Source organism: Amphiura filiformis, chromosome 8, assembly GCF_039555335.1.
Source record: "Amphiura filiformis chromosome 8, Afil_fr2py, whole genome shotgun sequence".
Lineage (NCBI taxonomy): Eukaryota > Metazoa > Echinodermata > Ophiuroidea > Amphilepidida > Amphiuridae > Amphiura > Amphiura filiformis.
The window spans coordinates 32,471,455-32,497,798 of NC_092635.1; the positions used below are offsets into that span (position 1 = coordinate 32,471,455).

At 36.5% G+C, this 26,344-nt stretch overlaps 1 protein-coding gene across 2 annotated transcripts in view; it reads left to right on the forward strand.

Moving 5' to 3' along the window:
• Positions 1–26,344, forward strand: part of LOC140158960 (uncharacterized) — a 48,908-nt gene that overhangs the window by 21,557 nt on the left and 1,007 nt on the right. The window contains exons 1-10 of one of the 2 annotated variants that reach the window (XM_072182255.1): positions 6,085–6,261; positions 10,126–10,295; positions 11,262–11,378; positions 12,346–12,430; positions 14,471–14,565; positions 19,134–19,256; positions 19,551–20,253; positions 21,011–21,249; positions 21,878–21,946; positions 23,103–23,177. In XM_072182255.1, coding sequence (XP_072038356.1) covers positions 6,219–6,261; positions 10,126–10,295; positions 11,262–11,378; positions 12,346–12,430; positions 14,471–14,565; positions 19,134–19,256; positions 19,551–20,253; positions 21,011–21,249; positions 21,878–21,946; positions 23,103–23,177 — 1,719 coding nt within the window. In that variant the 5' untranslated portion in view covers positions 6,085–6,218. Of the gene's footprint in view, positions 1–6,084; positions 6,262–10,125; positions 10,296–11,261; positions 11,379–12,345; positions 12,431–14,470; positions 14,566–19,133; positions 19,257–19,550; positions 20,254–21,010; positions 21,250–21,877; positions 21,947–23,102; positions 23,178–26,344 lie in introns of those variants that run through there. The other variant, XM_072182256.1, reaches the window with a different exon arrangement.

The following is a 26,344-nucleotide window of genomic DNA, read 5'->3' on the forward strand; positions in this document are numbered from 1 at the left end:
TTTGACTTCAAACGATATCCAGAAGCGGGGTAATGGTTTGTTAAACTTTGCTCCTTCAACAAAATTATAGCTTTTACGTTTTTACATGTGTCTCTTTTTCCACATTGCTGGCAATAAATATCAAACAGTCATAATTGGCGGTCATTTCAAATCATCCCCAAACAAGGTTTAAGAAAGTTCTCTCATTGTTAATTGTTGGTTATGCATACCTGTACAAAATACAATGCCTGGTAACCCACCACTTGAACAGGATTTAGCAAAAGCAAACAAAGACCAGAGCTATTAAAAGTTCTATCTAGACATTTAAGGTAGAAGCTTATTATCCACTTCAACAATAGGATTATTGATTAGTTTTTGACTATCAAAATAAGACAGATGTCGGGCCAGCTTAAGTTACCGATGAATACGACCTTCGAACACATTTTACACCGTAACTCAGAATACAATTTAGGGAATTTACGGCTACTTTGTGCTGCCGGCCCAGCAAACACAAAAACGTTTTAAAAACATTTTCAATAAGTTATATTTTGGCTTTTGGTTTAGGTAAAAACGTTTTAATAACATTAAAATGTCGGGTTATATAAAGGTCATGATAACGTTTTAAAACGTTTTGTATGAAAACACACTACAACAATATTTGTAAATGTTTTCCAAAAATGTTATTGTGAACTATTTTTGCAAACATTTTTGCCAAATATTGTGTCAATACTTAAATAACATTATGTTAAAATATTTAAACCCAGCAAACACAGAAATGTTCTTAAAATGTTTTTTTCAAAACCATTTAATAACATTTAAATGTCGGGTTATGTAAAGGTCATGGAAACGTTTTTAAAACGTTATTGAAAATATTTTGGGCAAACATTTTCGCAAAATATTTTTTCAACCCCAAAATAACATTCTGTTTAGAATGTTTTGTATCAAGTTTTCAAGAATGTTTTTAGAATGTTATTAAAACGTTGTTATACCCTTTATATAACCCGACATTTAAACGTTTTCTGTAAAACATTTTTGCTTGCTGAGCAGTAGATTATCAAAAAATGGTTTTTAAGGTTATGAAAACGTTTTATACTCTTAATATACCCTTTATATAACCCGACATTTAAATGTTTTCTGACAACCTTTTATAACCTTTTGCGAATTATGTCGAAAACGTTTTGTGTTTGCTGGGGGGTCACATATTTTGTACATAAACATTATGTAGCCAGAGTATTCCAGTGGTATAAAAATCTCAACTTTTTTTGAGAAAAGTTGGGGGATGAGGCTGTGGATCACGAAATGCCCTTTTAATTTGTTGAGCTTACTTAAAACAATATTATAACATTTCCATGAAAAATAGATCCTACAAAATTTAAGTCATTAAAAAATTAAACGACCTGTCGGGCGACCCGAACAAATGAGTTAAACCATTCCAGCGTCTATCACCAGTCCCCCGGTCGTTAATGAGGACGATCGGTTGAATATTCCGTAGACTTACGCATGGATGTAAAAAAAAGGCGTAAAGTCGTGCCATTATCCGTCAATGATTAAAGATATTTCAGTTTTAAGTTCGACTAATCGATCGCATAAATTAAACGACGGAATTAAAAGATGCATTGTGCCGTTTTATTATCACAATTACTGCACCTAAGGCCTTGATTTTTGAATTTGAAATGTTAGTTATTATAGATCTATTCGATATGGAAATGTTACAATATTGCTTTAATTATCCCTTACTTAATTCCACGCTTTCAATAAAATTGAAGCAACAAGCATGACAAGTTGTACTTCAATTTCAGTCAACAAATTATTTTATGAGTGTACAGTGACACCTCATGCCTGTTCCTGTTCATATCGTCCTGGGTAGAATACTGAGGAGGGCCATATGTCCAGGCGGACATTCCAGCGTCTATCGACAATGCACCGATCGGTAATGAGGACGATCGGATGAATATTCCGCAGACTTACGCGTGGATGTAAAAAGACGTAAAGACGAACAATGACCACCATTATCCACGCATTCTGTCGTTTTTATTAAAATGCCGAGTTTTAACACAATGACGGCACCTAAGGCCTTGATTTTTGGAATGTTAGTTCATTAATACACTTTAATCGTGTAAATATCAGAATGAAACTTGAGGATTGATTTGCTTCAAAATTAAAAGGGCTTAATGTTATAGTGAAAACTGACATTTTGTGGGAAAATTATAAATCTATTCGATATGGAAATGTTACAATATTGCTTTTATTATCATTTACTCAATTTAACGGTTTTTTAAAAAGAATGAACCAACAAGTTGTGCTTCAATTTCAGCCTGTTAACATCATTTATTTATTTATTTATTTATATATATATTTATCATATTGTCCTGGGTAGAATAATGAGGAGCTCGTTAACCAAATATTTTCAGTGTCGTCTTTTTTTATTTGTGCTCAGAAAAATGACAGGAAAGTAATTTAGTCATACAAATGGTTTCATATTAGAGCATTGGTCACAGGACACTGAGATTCACTACCGGGCATCACTAGGAGCAATTATACGCTCTACTTACGTATCCAAAATCAACGTAAACAAGACGCTCCGGATAGCGATTCAATGTTTCACAGCATTACCTAATAGTCATGGGAATATCGATGATTATCACTAACTGTTAGTGTATATGGGTGAAAGTTTAGACATAGACCCTGGAAATAGAGGTCTATGGTTTAGAGCCCTAGAACGTGAACAAAATTCAAAACATATAGTTATTCAGTCCGTGGTATACCGTGCTTAGCTCGAATCAACCTTGATGTTACTTCCGGTCAAAATAACATTTTGGTGATGCGTGAAGTTGAAGATACACCGCCAGACTCCTGCTACAATGTAACTGAGGCTAAGATACTAGGGGTTCACCTTCAAAATGACTTGAAATGGGACAAAAATGTTAATGAAATAACAAAGAAATCCAACCAGAAGTTGTATATGCTAAAACTGCTAAAAAATTTGGTTTCAATGACGAAGAACTAATTACTGTGTACAAAGGTTATGTGCGCCCTATTCTTGAGTACGCAGATGTCACCTGGCACTCCTCGTTAACAACAAATCAGACAAAGTCACTTGAACAACTCCAAAGACGTGCATGCAGGATCATTTTAGGCCAGAGATTCACCTCATATGCTGAGGCGGTGCAAGCTTGCGACCTTGAGCGTTTGTCAGATAGAAGAGAAGATCATTGTCGAAGGTTAGCCGAAGGGCTTGCCGACTCAGACCGTACAAAAGATCTTCTTCCTCCATCTAGACAAAGTGCTCATGGTCGCAACCTTCGCAATGCGCACAAATTCACCCAACTGCGGTTCAGAACCTCTCGCTTCCAAAATAGTCCCATACCATACTTTGTGGACCTGCTAAACAAGTAATGTGTAATTTTTCTTCTTTTTTATTCATATGCTCATTGTATCCTGCATGCACAGTCGCCGTGCGATCGACCCCCTTTTTCTGAAGTGAATTATGCAATGTGTTGCTTTCCTTTTCTTTTTTATTATTTAATGATACTATTTTATAGTGCAATATTAGTTCTTTAAATGAAATTTTATACCATTTTATGTGTTTTATAGATGTAATTCTTTAAAAAATATTTTTGAATGTTTGTTGTTTTTATCTTTGTAAATTTATCATGTAATTTGACCTTCGGGTCACCTTTTGATAATAAAATATGAATATGAATATGAATATGAACAATAATAAATTCCTTCTACGAAATCAGCTATAATACTATAAGTATTTTAGTAGTAGGCCTAGTAGTAGTAGTAGTAGTAGTAGTAGTAGTAGTAGTAGTAGTAGTAGTAGTAGTAGTAGTAGTAGTAGTAGTAGTAGTAGTAGTAGTAGTAGTAGTAGTAGTAGTAGTAGTAGTAGTAGTAGTAATAGTAGTAATAATAATAATAATAATAATAATAATAATAATAATAATAATAACTAGAGGCAAATGGTGGTCATAGACCACAAACCTAGCTGGGGCATGTTGGTGTTGTGGAGGTATCTGACCCCTGCAAAATGTTCCAAAAATGTTCCCCTGTCATGAGGTTTGTTGTCACCGAGTTTTGAGTCCTGTACTCCTCACAGATGTCCAGAAAATGCAATTCTAAGATTTGACCCAGATGACCTTTGACCAGACCCCTGCAAGATGTTCCATAATTCACCCCTGGTCATGAGTTGTCACCGAGTTTGAGCCCTGTACCTCTTACAGATGTCCAGATAACGCAATTCTAAGATTTGGCCCCAGAACTTAGTGATGTCTTTTGAGCTGACCCGTGCAAAATGTTCCAATATGTTCCCCAGGTCAATTGCAAATCCACAGTAGGGTTGCAAATATACCATATGTCACTCGGAGTGCGACAATTGGTACAGATAAATTTATCACAGGTATTTTTTTTTGTTCTTTATGACCAGAGGAAAAGTTTGACATATCGCACGACTCTGTGGGATATTTGGATAAAAAGAAAGAGGGTTTGGTGCATAAAGTACAAAAAAGTGACTATATCTCATTAACCAATGATCCTACAGATATAAGACCGCTGACTTTTTTGTTCCTTATGACCAGAGGAAAAGTTTGACATATCGCACAACTCTGTGGAATATTTGGTTTAAAAGATAGAGGGTTAAGTACACAAAGTACAAAAAGTCACTATATCTCATTAACCAATGATCCTACAGAGATGTGACCACTGACTTTTCGTTCTTTATGACCAGAGGAAAAGTTTGACATATCGCACGACTCTGTGGGATATTTGGTTAAAAAGATAGAGGGTAAGTACACAAAGTACAAAAAAGTGACTATATCTCATTAACCAATGATCCTACAGAGATGTGACCACTGACTTTTTTGTTCCTTATGACCAGAGGAAAAGTTTGACATATCACACAACTCTGTGGGATATTTGGTTAAAAAGATAGAGGGTTAAGTACACAAAGTACAAAAAAGTGACTATATCTCATTAACCAATGATCCTACAGCGATGTGACCACTGACTTTTTCGTTCTTTATGACCAGAGGAAAAGTTTGACATATCGCACGACTCTGTGGGATATTTGGTTAAAAAGATAGAGGGTTTGGTGCATAAAGTACAAAAACATGTGCAATTTCACTTAGTTGCCAGCGGAAGAAAACGGGAAGATTACAGTGGTTTGTTGCCAGCGGAAGAACCCGAACGATTACAATACCTAGCTGGGGGGTGTAAACCCCCCAGCTAGGTAATAATAATAATAATAATAATAATAATAATAATAATAATAATGTTAATAATAATAATTATGACAATACGTTAGATAAAATCAAAGCAAATTGCTGACAGAAAATTGTTGTGTAATAATGTTATTATGGAACTTGTGGTCACACTTTTCACACCCTGTTGACAGCTCTACCAATAGTGATTAGCGGTTTTTAGATTTATTCCCTTTTCATAGGGAAACTGGGATATAGATGGCCATGTCCCACATGTCCAGACCAGCTTTCCAGAAAGTTAAACTTCACCTCAGGTATTTTAATAGACCTAGTTATTAATGTTAATGACAGTTGGCATGGTCGATAACAGGTGTCATAATGGAAGCATTCCTTTGGTCAGAGTTTGGTTGAATGAGTTATATATTTCCCCGCCTGACTTTTAGCTTACAGAGCGTTGGTGAAATACAACAAAATGTTCAAGGTATATGTAGCGTAGTGAAGACCGTGGATTTGGTTGATAAAGCATCCGTGTATTATTATTACTCCAGAAATATGTATTTACAATGGGATATGCTTATTATAAGCCTATACGGGTCATGTAACCATGTAATAAGGTAGCGATGTAGACAGTGCATTGTGGTACCAAAGGTAACATTAAAGTCGAACACAAATTATTAAAGAATATTGCTGTGTGCGATAATATAGCCCTTGTGTACTATCACCATGATTACCCAACTATTGTGTGCCAAAACTTCACCCTTATCTGGTGTTCCGTTACACTTATGTTAGACTCCAAAAAAACCAACACAAACTTGAACTTTACCGAGTCTGCCTCAGGCTAACTTTCATAAAACTTTGTAAGAGTCTACACCACATATATAAACGCAGATGTTGTTAAACAAAATAGAAGAAAGTTGGCACTGGTAGCGCACGCGAGGAAACAACTTGATCTGGAATCTTTTAGTTGTCCAGGTACCATTTGAACACAATACTTGAGGATAAAATAAGGTTTTATTAGACAGAATCGCTGTGACAGCAACAATGTTGTTGGGTGCAACAATATTTGCGTTGGTTCTCGGAACCGGTAAGTTTTCAAGTTACATTCTCTCAATATTTCATATCTCGAATTTTACTACTGAGTTTCAAGTGAGTCAGTCCATTGATGCGAACATTGTGGTATCTGCATGGCCTGATATACATGTAGTAAATATTTATTATTAGGGAAAACTTATTTCATGATGAAATTGGTGAATTCTATGTTATTGACCAATAATTTTATTTATTTTGTGTGGGTGTGTACTTTTTTGTCTTTGTACATCTTTGTCTGTATTTTGTTCATCTCGTGGACTTTAATATTCTTCCGATTCAATAGTCAAACATTATCATAATAGCATAGTTTACCTTTTGACTCCCGGAGTTTGACTGACCTGACATTCTTAGCAATCTAGCCATACTACAAAATAGGTATGTTTAATGTTTTGGGTAACTGGATCATGTTTAATAAAATCATGATCTCATGGGCTTCATAGGGCAAAGAAACAATGTTCAATTCAGTTAAAGAACAACAGGTGAATCATGTTTATTACAACGCGGGATTACAACATGTATGATTTATTACCGACTCAGATGAAAACATATTTTACAGAAAACGTTTAAATATCGGGTTATATGAAATTTATAAATACGTTTTAACAATATTCAGAGACTATTTTTGAAAACATAATGCAAATCATTATAACATTAAGTTATTTAACTAACTGTTGACAAAAATTTTTGCCAAAACGTTTGCCCAAAATATTTTACAATAACGTATTAAAATGTCTTTTATAACCCGACATTTAAATATTATTAAAACGTTTGAATAAAGGTTTTAAGAACAGTATTTCAATTTGGTGTTTGCTGGGACATGCATGTAGTCCCATGGAGGCGTGAGATTTCACGTTGCATTGTATGAGATTTGACAATAAGAATTTGCTGACCTATGGCCCCGGATAGGCCCTACACCATAAACCATAAGGGACTTTCAGTTAAGAAGCGCACGCCCTATCCGCAATAAACCATCGCAGCCAGGATTATCTCTACAAGTTCTCGTACGGGTAACAAAAACAATAACCTTGCAGTTTAGTTCCTTGCCCAAACGATTTTCAAATTAGCTCAATCAATTATAAGAGAAAGTGACATAACAGAGACAGGGAACAATATCAGACATTATCAACATCATTTCTATATTAAAGTTTAGAAAACACGAGTTAAAACAAAACAAACACCTATAGATACGGGTATCCTGACAAAATATTTCCAAGGCAATCGAACTTTGTTCTTACCAAAGCCGTCTTGTAACAACGGAACAAGAAAGGTATAAACTGAGTGTGAGAGAAGGTTATTCAGGAAACTCGTAGCAGTTGATTAGCAGGTGATTGTACTCGAGTTATATGTGCGTTCAACTCAAACAAAGTGCATTAAAATCAAATATTGCAGCTACAAAATAATTGTGAAACTCACTACATCCCCATATATATTTTCAAGAATTTTACTTAAGGCGTGTAGACTAAGCTTATTCGCGCTTAGATATTGAGTCAAGAAAAGATGACACTCAAGAGGAAAGGTATACATCCGGTGTTCTATAAAGGGGATCCCAAGGCTTGGTATAGGGGGTGAGCATTCGGCCTTTATTTTTCTCAGGAGAGGGAAACAACCAAAACTTTTCGTTTTGGATATGTTCTGCCATATATAACTGAAGCACCACAAGATATAATTTTTGGCTTCTTTGACTAATTTTCCATAAGATCAATATATCAATATCAAAAAGTATGCTGCTGGTATATTAAAACTAGAAAACTATGGCTCCTGTCGTCTGACACGCCTTAATGGCTAGCATATTAAGGAATATGTCCGAAACGTCTCCAAACGGGGGGGGTTGTGGGTGTGGAGGTATCCTTTTAAGGTCATGAAGGTATACATTTGTTCTGCTCTTTTAGACTATAACAACAAAAATATAATGCTTGGCCTTCTATAAAATCAACAAATGAAGTAACATAAAACGATGAGTAAATCAAAGTCTTTTTTCCTTGTTGATTTCAAATAATCAGTTTAGTCTTGTATAGCAACAAATATTTATCTGGGTTCACAGTTGTCATGTATAGCTCCGTGATCTTGATCTTAATAACAGTCATGGTAAATGAAAACGAGACTGTTTCTCAGTATACCAGTCTCGTGTACGTCATATCCGTGTAGCTGGCAATAACTTGATCCACAAATCAGTATTAGAGGTCGTAGATGTTATGTTGTTTATTGAAGCATCTCTTGATCTAAATTCTTTCCTAGAACATGCCTATTGGTTTCTTGCTTTTTTTTAAATTAAAAAACAGTCAGCGCGTCGAGTCCCCGGGGGGGGGGGGCACTTCAATTTGAAATGGATATAGGTGTAGGGCTGGCGCTTTCGCACTAAGGGGCATTCGGTGAGAGCAACATGTAAAAAATATGGGGTCATTGGGTGAGAGCATGATTTTTGGCATTCGGTGAGAGCAAAATGTAAAAAATTTGGGGTCATTGGGTGAGAACATGACCTTTTTTACAAATGGAATCTTTGGGTGAGAACCAAAACAGCGCCACAAAAACCTCGAAAATCGAATTTCTAGTTCTAAATGGCTACAAATTTCTTTATTTTTTCAAAATAAGTAACAAAATCAGTGATAAATGAAAGGTGCTGTTCAAATTGAACTTGTAAGGGTCTTTGGGTGACAGATCAAATGGAAAAATAGGGGGTCTTAGGGTGACAGAGCGCGGAGCGAGCATGTGTTCGTAAAAAAAATATGGGTCTTTGGGTGACAGCGATGCTGAAAAAGGGGTCTTAACAGCCCTACATACGCGTCACCTCCAAAGTTGGAGTGCCCCCCGGGGTCGAGTCCGTCAAACCCGGATGACATTCGATATCCATCCAAATCCTCGCAAACAAGAATTATTATTTTCGTAGTGTTGAATTATCCAATCAAACAGATCCGATCAAATTATGTGGATTTGTGCAGGCTCAATTATATTGATACCACAAAACTACCCATATTCCAAGATTATCCAATGTTGTATTTAGAAGATGCTATAGTTAACTTTGATACTAGACCCAGGGACGGACCCACGTTTTTGACACGTGTTCGTTTTTCGGCTCGCCTTTTTTCACAACAAATGCGACTCTATTAGTCATTATAAGGGAGCCCGTACCGGTGGTGGTGGTGGTGGGGGGGTACTTGATTACGTTTTGACAAGGTGTGCCGGGTGAGCTTCAAAACCTCTTCACCTAATTTCTAAGAGTAATTGTTGCTAAAAACCGATTATATTTTTCTCTATATTTATGGCTAGACATGGATCTATGTCCCGGATCCATGTTTCGAATAAATTTCCCTAAAAGACCATACATTATACAGTTAAAACTACAGCAGAATTCACCACGACCTTTGGGGGACTTAAACCCCATTACACCAAGATCAAACTCTTTGAAAACACTATGTTAAATCAGGGATGTGTCTCATATCCCTGGTTAAATCCACAAACACATGTTTCTAATTTACATGTGCGATATTGCAATAGGCTGTGATGAAATAGGTATTATAATTTCAGTTGGATGCATCATTACAAAGCAAACGCACAGTAACAATACTGTGTGTGGCCTTTGTCTCGCAAATGAGAACAATAGTCTGCATATTGTTCACCAGCCTTGTTGATGCTACGGTGCGGTCACCGCTCTAGTTAAACAAAAGATGACTTTCATTTCAAATGGTATTGAACTTAACATTGCCTCGTAAAATGTCCTGACATACCTCTAATGGGTTCTGACATTTTACCCCCCCCCCACCCACCCAGCATTATACCTATCACTCAGCTGACAGCTTATTGGGTGTATATTTGTAGTATTTGGTTGTTTTGTAATATTGTATTATTTCTCATTCATTTACAGCGATCTCTGCGCCATACCAGCCGGAATCTTATCCCCGTCCTGATCACTATGGTCAACAGGGACAACAGATAGAAAATGTTTTGGAATCAGTGCACCAAGGATTTCTCTGCAACTGGTGTGTTGTTGCAGTAGAAGATGGTCAGACTGCTATCAGCGAAAATCTTAATGAGGTAATAGTAGACATGTATATTTAAGAACTTACGCAGGCATGTTTAATAAGTGGGAGAAAAGTATCGCACACGACCTATCCCACGGACGCTGAAACTTCATCCTGAAATTTTAAATTGATTCAAATGGCGTATACGCTGAAGTTAGCGTTGGCATTAAAAATCACAACCTCCCTAGTAATGTGACGATACTAGCAACAATGTTCTTGCTGAAAGTGAAACAATTAGATATATTTCTGTATAGATATGCAATAAACCAACCCGAATGGTATAAATAACATTGATATTGCGGCCATGATCGAGGGCAGTTCTAAGATAACAGAGAGACATGTTTCTTGGTCGATTCCACAACTATTCATCACCTATCCTATTTATGGGGAATTCTCTATTAAGGTCCCTGGCCCTGGAGGAAAGAAAGAGGATGACTCTGTCATGAATGACGTCGTATTACATACACTCTATACAAATGAGGTTTTGGAACGCACTTAGGTATAGGAGTCTAAAGATTTAACTACAGTGTATTTTCCTTAATGATACGTTACAGCTCCCTTACAGATTTTAAGCATCTCTTCTTAACAGCTTTTAGTTCAAAGAAGAATCCTTTCCATGTCCCTGAGATTCCCAGTTTTCCAATTTGTCATACAGCCAAAAGCAATTAATATGTAGCCGTAATTTGGAATTATTTACTTTAACATCAGATAATCAACCTTGCTCAGACCAACTTTCCAGACATTGACCTTCGCCTGAATCGATTTGTTGTCAAATGTTGACAGTTGGTAACAGGTGTCATGCTGAAAGCAAGTTTTTGGTCATAGTATGTAAATGAGTTTATATTACGAACCTTTTGTAGCTATTACGCTGGTAAATATGGTAAAATGTGACTGATTTACGGTATATAGGGAGTCTGCAGCGCCATCGGCTTTAATTAATAACCAAACACTTTTTTCACATATTACGATCATTTTACAGATCCTCGGGATTCTGAACAGGACTTCTCAACTGTGTGCGTTTTGTCCAGTCCAAGATCAATGTTCCAGCTACTTTATGAATGACGTTCCTGCAGTAATCGAAGAATTTCTGGCTGAGGTAAGACTTAAACAAGGTCTGATTCGCAAACATTTTGCAAATAATAGTTATATGCTATAACATGCTCTGGGCCGGATTTACCATTGGGCCAGATGGGCACGGGCCCAGTGCCCCCAAATCTTTTTTGGGGGCCCTAAAATTGTCCTTTTAAGCCTTTGTCCTTTTAAGCAAAATATGGCAAAATTGCAGGTTTTGCTCGCTTCTCGCGCACATGCCCTGTTATATAGCAAAAGGCACTTTCACTTGGGTTAAAATAGTCTGAAACCTAAACAAAAACTTGGCAACGTGCATGAGTGCACATGCTTTCCTACCTGTGAGTGTGTTGGGGCCTCCAAATTTTGGCCTGACCCAGGTCCTCCAAAAAGGTAAATCCGGCCCTAAACATGCTATGCTATTTCGTGTTCTTTGCCGTTTCGTCGCCATGTTTTATTTCACCTTTTTCTGACAAATAAAAAAGCGTTTGTAAAGCTGACCGTGGCTTTCACATACTTAAGGCCCATTCAGTGATTTGCTCATCCGAACGATCGTAGAAATGCCCTAGAAATGATCAAAGTTCAGATTTTGGTACCTTTGCCATTTTCATAGATGTGCTACATGTAACCATGCTAACGTAGCCTGTGGATAGCGGTATTAAAAAGGTAATGTATTGGCAAAAATACCAAATGATAATTTAAATAGCTTATTCTTCACTTTTAAGCAATTTAAAATCAATCTTAATTTTTTTACACCTGCGCTGGGATCACTGAATGGGCTTTTAGTGAGAAGAACCACTTTTTGCCTAATTTTTATTAAAATTAATTTTTGTTAAGTGTAGTTCTTCATGCTTAGTATGTTGAAAAGTGTGTAAAAACAATCTATAAATACGCAGTAAACCTACAAAACATACAAACAAAATATATCCGCACACCATAATTTTTGCATAATGCATTGTTTATGTGATGTTATTATGTATTCTTCTTTCATCCAGAGCCCAGAAGCATTGTGCAATGAAGCCGCTCTATGCGATACGAACAACACACTTCCCATGCCCATGCGTTCACCCCTACAAAGCGGTAAGTTATAAAACATAAAATGAGCTCAAAAAGAAACTCATAAATTTTCACAACTTGTGAATCAGACGGTCATAATTTAAAATCCTGCCCATCAAAATTGCACACAGGATCACTTCAATACTCTACTCAAAACACATGTCAATAACCAATCAGTTTTAACTGACACAACAGAAAAATGCACTGACACGGAACAGCTTCCTGGACCACTTTCACAGCCCAATATTTGGCACCCAGCACACAGCACAATCATCTGCACAAGGATCCTGTCCTCATTCTCACACGATTTCTTGTGCTGGGTGCCAATTATTGGGATGTGAATGTGGTTCAGGAAGCTGTTCCATGTCAGTGCATTTTACTGTTGTGTCAGTTGGACAAGTGCTTGGTTACTGACATGTGGTTAGAGTAAAGTAATGAAGTAACCCTGTGTGTAATTTTGTTTCATTTTGATTAGATTTGACAAGATTTTAAGATATGACCTTGTGAAAAATTATAAATAGTTGGGGACAAAGCAAGATATAATTATTTCCACACAAGGTGCTTCGAATCCATATCATCACCATCATCACCAACATCAGTATCGTCATCATCACCATCACCATCATCACCGTCACCATTATCATGACCATCATCATCATGAACAATACCGTTATATTTATCAGGCAAAAAAAAAAAAAAAGGTTTGTCTCAAAGCTGACGAGAAATTTAAAACAAATGCGAAATGCGATTTTTTTAAATTCCCGACTTTAATGCACCTGGTTCCGAATTTGGCAACCCAAATCATGAAACTTCATTTGCAAAATCACCGCAAAATTATTTTTGTGACTACGGAGCTTAATTTTCATTGCTAGATTATTTATTTACCTTGAAACATCGTCAATATAGTTCACATATTATTTTAAAGATGTTATAAATTCAACAAAACATCAAGCTTTCCTATGCGCCGTGTAAACAACCACTTTCACTAATTTTATTTACTTTCTGTCTCATACTTGTTGTAAAAATCAACCCTAAATATTAAAAATGCTCTACATAAATCATGAATGCATGAAAACATTTAATTTTGGAATTTTTGAAGGATTATGATGTGAGAAAATAAAGTCCAATTCAGTAAAAAATAAACTTTACGACCGTGGACAAGTCCAAGATGGCCGCCTACATAAATAACACACATGGCCTGGCTGGCGAGATTCAGACAAGTAGGCGTAAAATAAATTGAAAATAAAATAGTTTGCATGTCATTTCTTTCAGAGAAATGGACATTTGTATCAACAATATTCCCAAAATTCTATTTAGTGAAGGTAAGGCTAAAATTTTTGGGAAGGTCGGTGCCGAATATTGGAGACCTTGACGTGAATTTTTGGTAATTTTTCACCAAACGGGTGGGACTATACTCGCGTCAGTACCGGTATTTTGAGAAAAAAGTCTGATTTTCGCCGATTTTTTCTGGAAAAACTATTTAAAAAAAACATTTTGAAATAAAAAAATTTCCACATTTGTTTTTGTCAAATCGTGGGATTTTACAAACGCGCGCGTCAGCTTTGAGACGAACTTTTTTTTTTGGCCTCATCATAATCATGATCACCATCAGCAACACCATCAGCATCCTCATCACCAATGACATTATCTTTACCATAATTATCATCAACAACATCTTTATCACCTTCATCATCATCATCATCATCATCACTGATCATCATCATCATCATCACTGATCAGCGTCACCATCATCATCACCATCATTATAATCAACACCGTTATCAACATCATCTTTATCACCATCATCATCACAACCATCACCATCTTCATCGTCATCATCATCGTCATCACCGTCAGCACACCCTATCACAACCACAGCCACTCATCTTTTTTCGAAGCATCGCCTTTGTAACTCTTGACCTACCACGATGATCGTCACATGGGGCCGGTATAAATCACTTTGCTTTATACCAGCGAAATATGCAAGTACATCATATTCACTTTAAAATGAAATTTTCGTATAAAACCAGATACCTCCACTTAATCTTTAATCATATTTTGCAGTGATCCGGACTTTCTTGGGGGAAAACTACCTGTGTGAAACATGTCAGGATTTCATATCTACCACAAGGGATATCATGCAGAATAATGAAACGCAGGTATGTTGTCAGTATAGAGCTTGGAACTTGTGTAAGGGGTAAGAGGTTTAGGATAAATCTTCCCGTTGGCAAAGCTTTTAGTCATATCACCATCGTGGATGAAAGAAGGTCGTATGTACATAGTAATAACAAAGTACTTACTACCTTCTTACATGTAACTGATTCAGACACCTACAAAACCACAGACAGACATGACAAAAAATAATGAAATACTCGTATAAAACGAATACAATATCAAGGTATAGCCTAATTATGAGGTTATGAATTATATGTTTCGTTCGTGTTGTTTTCAAAAAAGCTTATGCTGCGCCAATTCTTTTTCGCGACAATTTCCTCCTTCAGTTCTGAGAAAAAAGTTTGTTTTCATTGGCTTAAGAAAGAAATCGCTATAACAATTATGTTGAACTGGGTGAGTTCAATGGATGCTTTGCATATCCTTATTGGTCGTCTACCAAGGTCCGCCTTTTGATCGCGATTCGGAGAATTTCAAGAAGAAAATTAACAAAACAGCTCCTTATTTGAAACAATTTACTAATTTTGACGCGTGCGACAGTGGCGTAGCGTGGGTCATCACATCTGGGGGGGGCGTCGACCATGATTGGGGGGAACCGGGTCTGATTGGGGAGCACAAGCCGTTTTTCGGCAATTTTCCTATGGGATTTTTTCAAATTGCAGAGCAAGGTCTGTTTGTTTTCTGTAGACAAGGGGCAGTCTTCAATGAACGGCTCTTTTCAGAACCACCAAACCTTTCAAATTAGCAGAGAGGCGAAGTCTGTTTGTTTTCTTTTGACAACGGGCAGTCTTCGGTGAACGGCTCTTTTCAGAGCTACCAAACCTTTAAATTTAGCAATTAGGATATCTGTTTGTTTTCTGTAGACCTGGGACAGTCTTCAATGAACGACTCTTTTCAGAACCACCAAACCTTTAAAATTAGCAGATATGCGAAGTCTGCTTGTTTTCTGTTGACACCGGGCAGTATTCAGTAAACGGCTCTTTTCAGAGCCACCAAACCAAACCTTTAAATTTAACAGATAGGCGAGGTCTGCTTGTTTTCTGTAGACAGGGGGCAGTCTTAAATGAACGGCTCTTTTCAGAGCCACCAAACCTTTAAAATTAGCAGATAGGCGAGGTCTGCTTGTTTTCTGTAAGCAAGGGGCAGTCTTCAGTGAACGGGTCTTTTCAGAGCCACCAAACATTTAAAATTAGCAGATAAGTAAGATATGCTTGTTCTCTGTTGACAAGGGGCAGACTTCAGTGAACGGGTCTTTTCAGAGCCATCAGTAGGCAAGGGGCGGCTTACATGTATCATTCTTAGGCACTTTGTCCTGAAGAAGTCTACTCCTGACGAAAGCTTGACAGTTCTAAACTTGTCCGACGGCGAACCCGCTAAAAGAATAAGGGACATTTTTACTTTTCCCGGGGTACATTTTTCACTGACCCTGCAGGGTAATCGAACACATTCAACACAGGTTGACTAAACTGTTACACTAAAAGACGCAAATTTACATAAAATTACATTTACATACAAAATTCATTAAAGCTATATACATTTTATTTCTTGGAAATTTTCGAATGAAAATACACAGTTTCATCAATTTCACTTTCGATTTGAGTCCAATTACACATTATCTGGAAAACGCTAAGGCTACATCTTGATATCCGAGAGTATCCATTCTATAGCCATAATATTGGACCAAACTTCGCAAAAATGAGTCCATTTTCGCGAAGATTGAATTTGAACTTTGGCTGAAAGAATTTGTCTTTAGCGATGTGTACTTATGAGTATGAAATTGAATCAGAAGCATTTGGAATCAGCTACTTATCCTAAGAAAAATCAGGGAGAACATGCCAATTTGCCGCATTAAAGCTGTATTCCTGAAAATGTTTGCTAATTGACTCACTCTACAAAAAGGATCCTTCTCAAACGTAATGTTCTTGACTTGAGAGCTTTCCACCACTTCAAAACTATGATTATAGTATGCAAGTTGAAGGTCAGATAAAGTCATGAACAGAGTCATGAGTCTAGTAAAATGTCTCGGGAAAATTGCCGACTAGCTCACTTATTATACACGGGGCCAAAGTTCACCAAACAAAATCAATAAATATATAATTTAAACAATCGAATATCCAGGTCTAATTTAGAATTCGACACGGTTGTTTGATGGCATGTAAAAATGAGCCATTTTTAAGAAAAGTTGAACAATGTTGGCGCTATAATTATTATATTTATCTCAAATCTTATTTGTATCTTTACAAGGGGTAGACATTATAAAATGGTATTAGCATCAGCAAATAGACTAACAAATGACCAGGGAATTTTCAAAAAACTTTTTATCATGATGTTACGTATAAGTCATATCATTTAGCTAATTTAAATTTAAAATATATGTAAATAGCGCCCTCAATTTGCACACAAATGTACAGTTCATAGAATTAAAATTACCACAAAAAAGCAGAAAAAGATAATTAATTTGATATAGAAACGAAAATCTATGTTAAAAATTGCTACAAAATATAATGTGTATACAGTTTATTAGTGTGATAGCTGTTGGTATTATTCAGGTCTAGAATTGAACATTATAATAATGTTTTGTTAGGAAAATTATTAAATGATCACATCAAACAAGCGTGAGACGAATTATCACAAGTCCTTTTTCAAAATACTGAATGTCTTAAAACTCTCTTCACGCGGGTGTCGACTGCTGAAAAAAAAATCAAAATTCAAAATTTTCAGAAATGTAAATTTTCATGACCATATTTGGAATCAGCATGAAAAATGCATTAAAATGAGTACAAACAAGCCTAGTATTGGTACAGTAGTCCTTAAGATAGCTCTTGATATGTTGAGAAAATATTTCAAAACTTTAACTTTTTCCGTTGAAGCGTATGGCTAGCACGCACAGCATTAAAGGTGTAACAGGAGATCCCTATTTACAGGTGTGCACTCACACTACGCATAAGGTAAAGCATTATGTTATGAAATTGTTTTTTCACTTACATGGAAAAACACACAATGTGATATTGTACCAACAATAACTCACTAGTTTCAACACCGGATAGTGCCAAGTTTACGATGGATCGTTTCGAGTTTTGTTTTGCAAGCTTGCCAAATAAAATAGTCTTAAGGGTGTGTTTGCTTTAGCCATGCAGCGGCAAGCATTTTACCTAACTCCTTTGCAATTCTATTCGCCAACAGTACACTCTTATTTTTAAGGTTTTTAAAAACAATTAAGGTTTTTAAAAAATTTAACAATTTAAAAATTCAAAAATGTAATTTTTTTTAAATTTAACAATTTAAGGTTTTTAAAAACATTTCCACTGCTTTAAGATTGTTTTATAAAGCAATAGTGTATATAGACTACCCCGTAGTCCACTTGCCCATTGTGCATACTCTGGATATTGTATTTAAGCTTAAAACTCTGATTTAATTAATGTGTGCACAATTGATAGATTTTCACATCTGATCAGTCACCCTACTCCCTCTGTTTGTTAGCTTCCCAAGTGGACTACTGACATTGCCTTGCGGTTAAGATTTTTAACACGGGACTCTATGGAGAGTTAGGTCAATTTCTGGCCTAACTAAAATTGAACATGATGTAATGCATCTTTAAATGGATCTGCCTTGTGATTGGTCGCCCATACCTCGCTATGGTTTAAATCGTCTGGGCCCGCGCCATTGCCATTAACTACACCGTAAACAACTGTCTGTGGTATTTGCGGCGCTTTTGTGTGGACGCGAAAGTTAATCTCTCATCAAACATCTAGCGCGTACTTGTGGTTAATGGACTGATAAACAAGTATGCTTGACAGTGTGTTTTTAGAGAGCAAAGTCCAGGGGGGTAAAGTTCTGCTTACAATTCAAAGTTCATAGTCGAAATTTCGGGGTTCGCTATCAATAAACTGGTAGATTCCAAAATCAGAATTGTTCAGTATTAAAGTGAGCCGTTATAATTATGCAAGATAATGTTGCATTCAATTACTTTTATTGTCACTAATCGTCTGATATTTTTAACTCTTTATGACCATTTTACTATTGAATACTTTTTTTAATAAACATCAGTATAATTTTGAGTTCAACGAAATGGGTTCATCATGACTAATAATAACATATTTTTAATAAAATTCGACTATGGCATAGTCTATAGTGTATAGGGACGCCCTCAATTGTTTGTTTTTTAATTTCTACTTTTTGGCGGGCCTTTTGAACGATTACCCAATGGTGTAATACTCAGTGAAAGAAAAAGCCCTAAATACTGAACCAGGAATCTCCAGGTATATTCACCAAATTCCCCATAGAGCTCCACCAAGTGGTTTTCTTACCTTTCATTTTATCACTTATTTAAAATTATATACAATAGTCGATATTTTTATAAATTAAAAAAAATTATCATGATGAATGCTGAATGCATTCTCGAAATTATGAAGATGTTCATCATAAGTAAATAAATCGTCATAACAAGGTTTATATAAAGTCGCAATTAAAGTCAGTATACGTATTATATCGAATGCAAAATATATTTGCATACTCATAATGATATTATATTTGTGTTTTATCTGTTTCCAAATAGTATGAAATCATGGAATTCATTGCTCCACTCTGTACCTACATGCCAACTGAATACCAAGCTGAATGCAATGAGTTTGTACAGAGCATCCCATCTTTAATGACCATGATAGCAAAGGACGTGCTCGTAAGTATTTAAATAATTAGATGTATTGTTGGAGTTCGGGAAAATGGTTGAAAGTTTTCAAATCCAATGTATAACATTTTTAGGGAAGTTGACGAAATTGGGTGACTGCAATGTACGATAACGTTTCTAATTGGTGTATTTTTTGTATTATATAATATCATTTTGCTATTTTAAGAAAGAGATATTGAAAGCTGAATATATATATATATTGCACTTTTAAATAAACTTACAAAGACAATGTTGATACAAATAACACAAGCAGCTCCTCTATTTATCTATGTTTTCCAATTTCAGCTCGATTCAACTTGCACAGAGATCGGATTCTGCAAAGAAGCAAAGAAGGGGAACAAACCCGGTTCCTCGTTGCCTGATATCGTAAGCCAATTGGCGAGCAACTTTGGAATCGATTTGGATCGTGATTTAGGATTCGGTGCAGGAAACGGACAGGGTAGAAGTCCTTTCCAGATTCCAGAGATTCCAAAAGTTGAGATCCCAAATTTCGGACGAAACCCAATCCAATTCCCTGGCCAAGGACGACCTAATCAAAACCCATTTGGATTGCCCGATAATTGGAATCCGTTTGGCAGCGCTACTGGGAGACAGCAACCTGAGCAGGGCCAAGGACGAGGAGGAGGCTGGGGCAGGCCAGGTTATGGACAAACACAACCAGGACAGCAACCTGAGCAGGGCCAAGGACGAGGAGGAGGCTGGGGCAGACCAGGTTATGGACAAACACAACCAGGACGTGGTTGGGGTTACGGCCAACCACAACAGCCCGCTCCTAACGCCCGTCCTCAATACCCAAAGCCTAGGCCCGAACCAGCACCTAAACCAGATCCAATCCCTGATTTTAATTTGGAAGATATCTGGGGTAAGACTCAGGATATCCTAGGTCAATTGCCTGATGTGCAAGTGCCGCAAATGCCAGAAATACCGCGGCTGCGTTTACCAACTTTCAACATCAAACTTCCCGGATTTGGGAGGAAACGACGAGCAGGTTAGATTGCCGTTTGTTTGTTTGTTTCTTTGTTTCTTTGTTTTTTTGTTTATCTTTGCATGCAATAAATTACTTATTTGTAATAATGTATAGTAGAATCAGTAATGAATACATAATTGCAATGAAGTGTGGTAATAGAACAATACCGTAATACAATATTGCTATAATAAACTTATTGTCCCGGTCTGCAGTCTCGCGAAATACCAAACCACCCTTCCGGATTCCCTTTTCGAAAAGAAAAGTTCGCTTTGACGAGAAAACAAACTAATGACAATTATCATTTTGACATGCAACTAGATTTTCATCGTCACTTGACAATACTCCTATAATAATAATTGTCAAAGTGATGCTGAAAGTCGTCAGCTAATTTGGCATTTTGTTCTGGTCTCCAAATTTGTCAGGTTCATCCCCGGGGGTTCATCTAACCTAAATAGTTTTGACTTGTTTCAGGAGCGCTTTAAAACATTTTAAGATAACATCACTCCTTGTTGTTTTAGATTATCATGTAAAATGCAGTTTCCATTGGTGTCAAGCCTGAAGCCTTCCCTATGCACTAACTAGCTAAACAGCCGTGAGAAAAATATTCATTACAATTGCATGATTCAACATTGATAGGGGACGGGAAGAGTGGGCGGGACAATTTACATTTCCCTATTCAAAGCGGCATCGTAGATTGGGTCATTATTATTCTTAAGTATTTTTCAATAGGTGCATTGATATCAATGACAACTATTTTCTTTCTCAATTTCTAAAATAGCACCTATGGATAAGTTAAAAGGCGTTCTTCCAGGCGTTCTTCCAGTCGTTCTTCCAGATAAGGTAAAAGACGTTCTTCCAGATATGCCAAAAGACGTTCTTCCAGATATGCCAAAAGACGTTCTTCCAGATATTGTTTTGCCTGATGTCAACTTACCAGTGGATCCCGTAGTGGATGGAGTTCACCACGAATATGTTCCTGACCCTATCCCAGATGCAGGCATCACGATCACTGAACAGGTAGGTATCAATGAGGAACAACACATTAGTCATGTTAGTCCGCAAGATCATTTGTCCATTTTATGTAAGGATTGGGGGTAGAGGTAATGTTAGGTTAGGGTTAGCAATAGGGTTCGGGATCGGGTTAGGTTAGTGGTGGTGACATGTTTGCTGTCTTATTACAAATATCGAGGGATCAGTGCACGACGGTTCTATCTGCATAGCTGCCCTATGGTATAGACAGTGCGGCTATATCTATTTGACCATTTCTGTATTCTGTATAATCTATGCGACATCTGACAGAGTGTCATCTGCTGCAGAGGGGCGTTCTTACCCATCGAACTATGGTAAGGGACCGTTCAATATTTACGCCAGGGGGTGGGAGTTTCACGGGGGAATCCGAATTTTGCTGTGGGTCTGGGGGGTAATCGGAATGTTTAACTTGAACCATGAGGGGGTCATATTAAGTTTTAAATGGATAAAGGGGGAAAACAAGGAGGAAACTGAAATTTTTGAGCGGACGCGAGCGGGGAGGCAAAAGCCCTTGGCTTAAATATTGAACTGTCCGTAATGTGTTTACTTGCCGTAGGAAAAGAGATTTTACTTGTTGGCCTACTTAATACAATATGATTTTTTTAAATATTTCCAGGGTGCTGAGAACTGTGAAATCTGTAAAATGGCGGTGATTGCAGTCGATAACTGGCTCCAAGACAACGCGGTAATTTCAATATTATTCTTTCACTTTATCTCGTAATTTCTTGACAATTTTCTTGACTTAGGCCTACTCTACCATTTTCACCTTTGATTTCTAAAATCGTGTAAATTTTGACGTAAGCCTACACGGGGTGAATATTTAAGATTTTAAGAGAACAGCAAAACCATGATGACCTCACACAGATCCAAACTATGGATGAATAAAAGAGGGGTTCCTCGGGTTTATCATCAAATTAAAATTTTACTGCATCACTTCAATCTTAGTCTTTCACATGGTATTTAGTATAACATTGCAACCGGCATTACAATCATGCAAAAAGTAGAAATTCGAGAAAAATTGAGGGCGTCGTTGTGGAGCAAATCACATTATGGCTTTAAAACAGCGGTGTACACATTTCATTAACTGAACAAAATAATGATCAACTAGAATTGGCGGATACTAATTTTGCTGATTTAAGGGGTGACAGCTTCTCCACCCCTTCCCTAGTCCTGCCAGCAAGACTTCAGTCTTTATCATAATGACATCTACGGACCTGAAGTCATGCAGCGGTACATAGGGATGCACTGTACGTTTAAGAAATCCAAACTTCAAGCATCAAGAAAATATATACCAAGTATTTGTCAGTTTTACCTCAGAGATGCTGTAGACCCTCTCTACACAGTGTAGAAACATCACAAGTAGAATGCTGCTCAATATTATAAATCCAAATCATGAAAATCAAGACATTTTGCAGAGCAATATTTTGACCACTTTTGCACTAAGTAAATTACTCCCATGAAGATTGCAGGTTTTTCCAACTCAGGGAATTTTGAACCCACCCAAAAGATGAGATCAATGTAGATCAATTACCTCAACTTTGTGAGTATAGACTAGTACAGTGGGATTAAACTCATCCAGGCACGCCCAAACCCTGGTACAATGGGATTTAAATCACCAGTGCATGCCCAAACTGTCCTTGAGAGAGTTCCTCAGCTACATCCTTAGAGCCCAAAATGAGCTCACATATTGTGATGTTTCTTATTTGTGGAAAAGATAGCAATAGAGTGAACTGTAACTCTAGGTATGACGAGTTACAGTTACTGGAACTACCCCTTCCCGTGATGTCAGAAATATATTTATCGTGAAGTCTAATTAGTACTTGTATTTACTTTCCTTGCAGGCGCAATTACAGAAGATGGTGTCTCAGTTCGCTTTGCCATTCTGTACCGTGTTCCCATCACCTATGAAACAAGACGTAAGTACAGCTGGGACTATTAAAGGCACTTTCAGAGATCGGACGTCGAGGACCAAACAATATCTGTACTAACATTTTTTTGAAGTTGCTTAAAAATGGTTAATAAATCGGGGAAATTAACCTTTTCATTTCAGAAATATTGACAATATTAATGAAAAATGAATCGTATTCCCAGTTGAATTTGGACGGAATTTCATCGCCGCACTCGGACAAAAAGAAATTCTCTCTCTTGATTATGAAACAATAGTATAGGGGTAGTATTATCATAGGGGTTATTAATAGTTTAACTTTAGTTGCTCTATTAGTAAATAATCAAAAAGTACAACAGAATGCTGGAATAGCAAGTAGTACAGGGTGTCCCAGAATGATTTATACCGGGAAAGTTGGATTTTTCTAGGTATGAAGAGCATTACTATTGGTAATATTGTTTTAATTTCTAAGATCTACATATATTTAGTTTTCTTAGAAATTTTAGATTTTAGAAATTGGAAGTTTTTAAAAGAAGTTACAGGATATTACGTAAAAATGCATGGTGAATTCCAAGTTTTGACAAAACAACCTATTTTGAAAACCTGTAAAATTTCAGCACAAAGTTATTTGGAAAATGTTAGGCAGGTATATTAATTTTTGTTGCGTCCTGTTCTTACTTCTACTAAAAAGTCGAAAAAGACAATTATTGTGGTGTGTAAGTTTCAACATTTGAAATGCTGGCAGAGATATATTTGTCATAAAAGTAGGTTCATCCTTTGTGTCACAGCATGTAGGGTAAATTGGGGTAAATGGAACGCTTAAGCAATAAATCGCTTTCTGTGGTCAGGAGGGTATCCATATATGATTTTTGTTTGTTTCAATAAGTAGATAATATGTTTTTTCAACTTGTTTTAACAGATAAACTCCCATTTTATGGCTTTGTTTCTTGTATTGGTCCAAATACATGCATGGTCATGAGTGTTCCAGTTACCCCAACAAATTGGGGTAAATGGAACAGTGGGTTGGGTAATTGGAACAAGGGGCATTACTTGCAAGGAGCCTACATTCATAGCTATATTTACATTGAAAAGACATCAGAATATTTTATTTAACATATATTTTGTGACTAAACAAAAGATTAACAAAAATAATTTTGTTTTCATATTTTTTTTATAAACATGGTAAAATACCACGTAAAAAAACACTTTCTCTCGGTACATAACAGAAAAAATGGTTTTCAGATTTTTAAAAAATCAATAGGAGGCCTAATCTACTATGAATTAGTTATTTGTAGTATATAATTTCATAATAATTAAACCAATTAGTAAAAAAAATATTAACATGTTATATATATATTTGAAGTCAGTCAACCGTGTTCCATTTACCCCAAGTGGATCTGTTGTGGGGTAAATGGAACACCAAACTAATTAATTAGCTAATTAGCATATTAATTTGCATAATTTCACCATTAAAATCTGCTATTTTATTGTTCAAAACATTTATGTTATTGTAGAAAACAAACATATTGCCAATATTGTAAGACAACTCTCAGCACAACATTCAAATATTTAGGAATCAATACCCTTAAATTAGTAATGTTCACTGAACCGTAGCACCACTTCAAGGTCAGTGACAACATTTGAGATTTTCTTCCACTCAAATACCGAGTAAACCCACGCTTGGGGTATGAAACGAAAGCAGAACGTATGGCGTTGGGGTAAATGGAACAGTCGGTATGGTGTTGCCCAATTTTTTTCTTGATTGAGGGAATTGTATTCTCAGCGTTCCATTTACCCCACTGTTCCATTTACCCCAATTTACCCTATTTATGTCCAAAGTTTATTAGCAAACCCACAGCTACGTAACGGAGAAGATTAAAATTTGCTGCGAAGGATCCTTGAGGAAGTTATATCCTCTGTAATAATGACATTGGGTAAAAAATGTGGTCAAAATCGCATAAAAACTATGTTTTTCAACCTGATATCTGAAGTCATATTGAAATGTTTCACTTAATCCCATATCAAGAATTATTCAGCGTTCGCCAAAACGAATCAAGCTATTTATATGAAAGTCACAGAATAAGTAGGAGACATGTTTGTCATTGTATTGCACTTATTAAAATGGGATACACTGTTGACTAAATATTTTTAATATTTTTTCAAACACGGTATAAATCATTCTGGGACACCTTGTAGTATGGTGTTGATAGATCTCTGAATGTCCCTTTAATTCTGCCCTCTCAAGTAAAGGGCAAGGCGCACCTGATAATCTGACTAATGAGCCGAATCGTTTCTTGTTGAATCGGAACTAACGATTAGGTCCATTGGTCAAATATCAATCGCTCGTGGCAAGTAAATGGGACGCGAGTCCAGCTTTGCATTATAGCATGGAAGAAAGAGATGAGCTTATCTCTTTCTTCCATGATTATAGTAAGAAATATCTATCAAATCTGATGCAAATATTTTCTATATTATATCCACGCAACAGCAAAGCAACTGCACTCATAGCCTATAATTATTTTTTACTGCACATAATATAGTCTTTTTATGGCCAAAAGGCCTTAAAAAGTCTAATGCGAAAATAGAATGGTCCTCGCTTCTTTTTTATTTTAGTAAACAAAAAAGCTATGTCCAACGCGGTACCCCGGCCCCTCACATTTTAACTTGCATTTTTCGGCGTTCGCGGTGGAACCTTCTTAAAGGAGGATTTCGTGATCCTAGCATCCTCTTTTTATGACATTTTCCAGTAGATATCCACGAAAAAAGATTATTCCCAAAATTTCAGTTGATTCCGATTTTGCGTTTGCGAATTATGCATGATTATGACTATGTGTATTACACTGCCCCATAGGCCACTGTTGTAATTTCGTTCTGGTATACCAGAACGAAATTCAAATTTGGCAATATTTTTGCTAAACGAATTAATCTGCAAGAAATATTTGGTACATAAACATCATGTAGCCAGAGGCATCCAGTGGTATAAAAATCTCAACTTTTTGTGAGAAAAGGGGGGGGGGTGAGGCTGTGGATCACGAAATGCCCTTTTAAATGTAAAACAATTAAGAAAATCGTTCAAACTTGAAACATAAAATAATAGACTAAAATTCAAATCTTTAAAGCTTTGTCCCCTGAGACAAACTTCATTATCATTATTATTTTTTGATCTAAAATATTGTTTTGTTTGCGAAATCGACGATG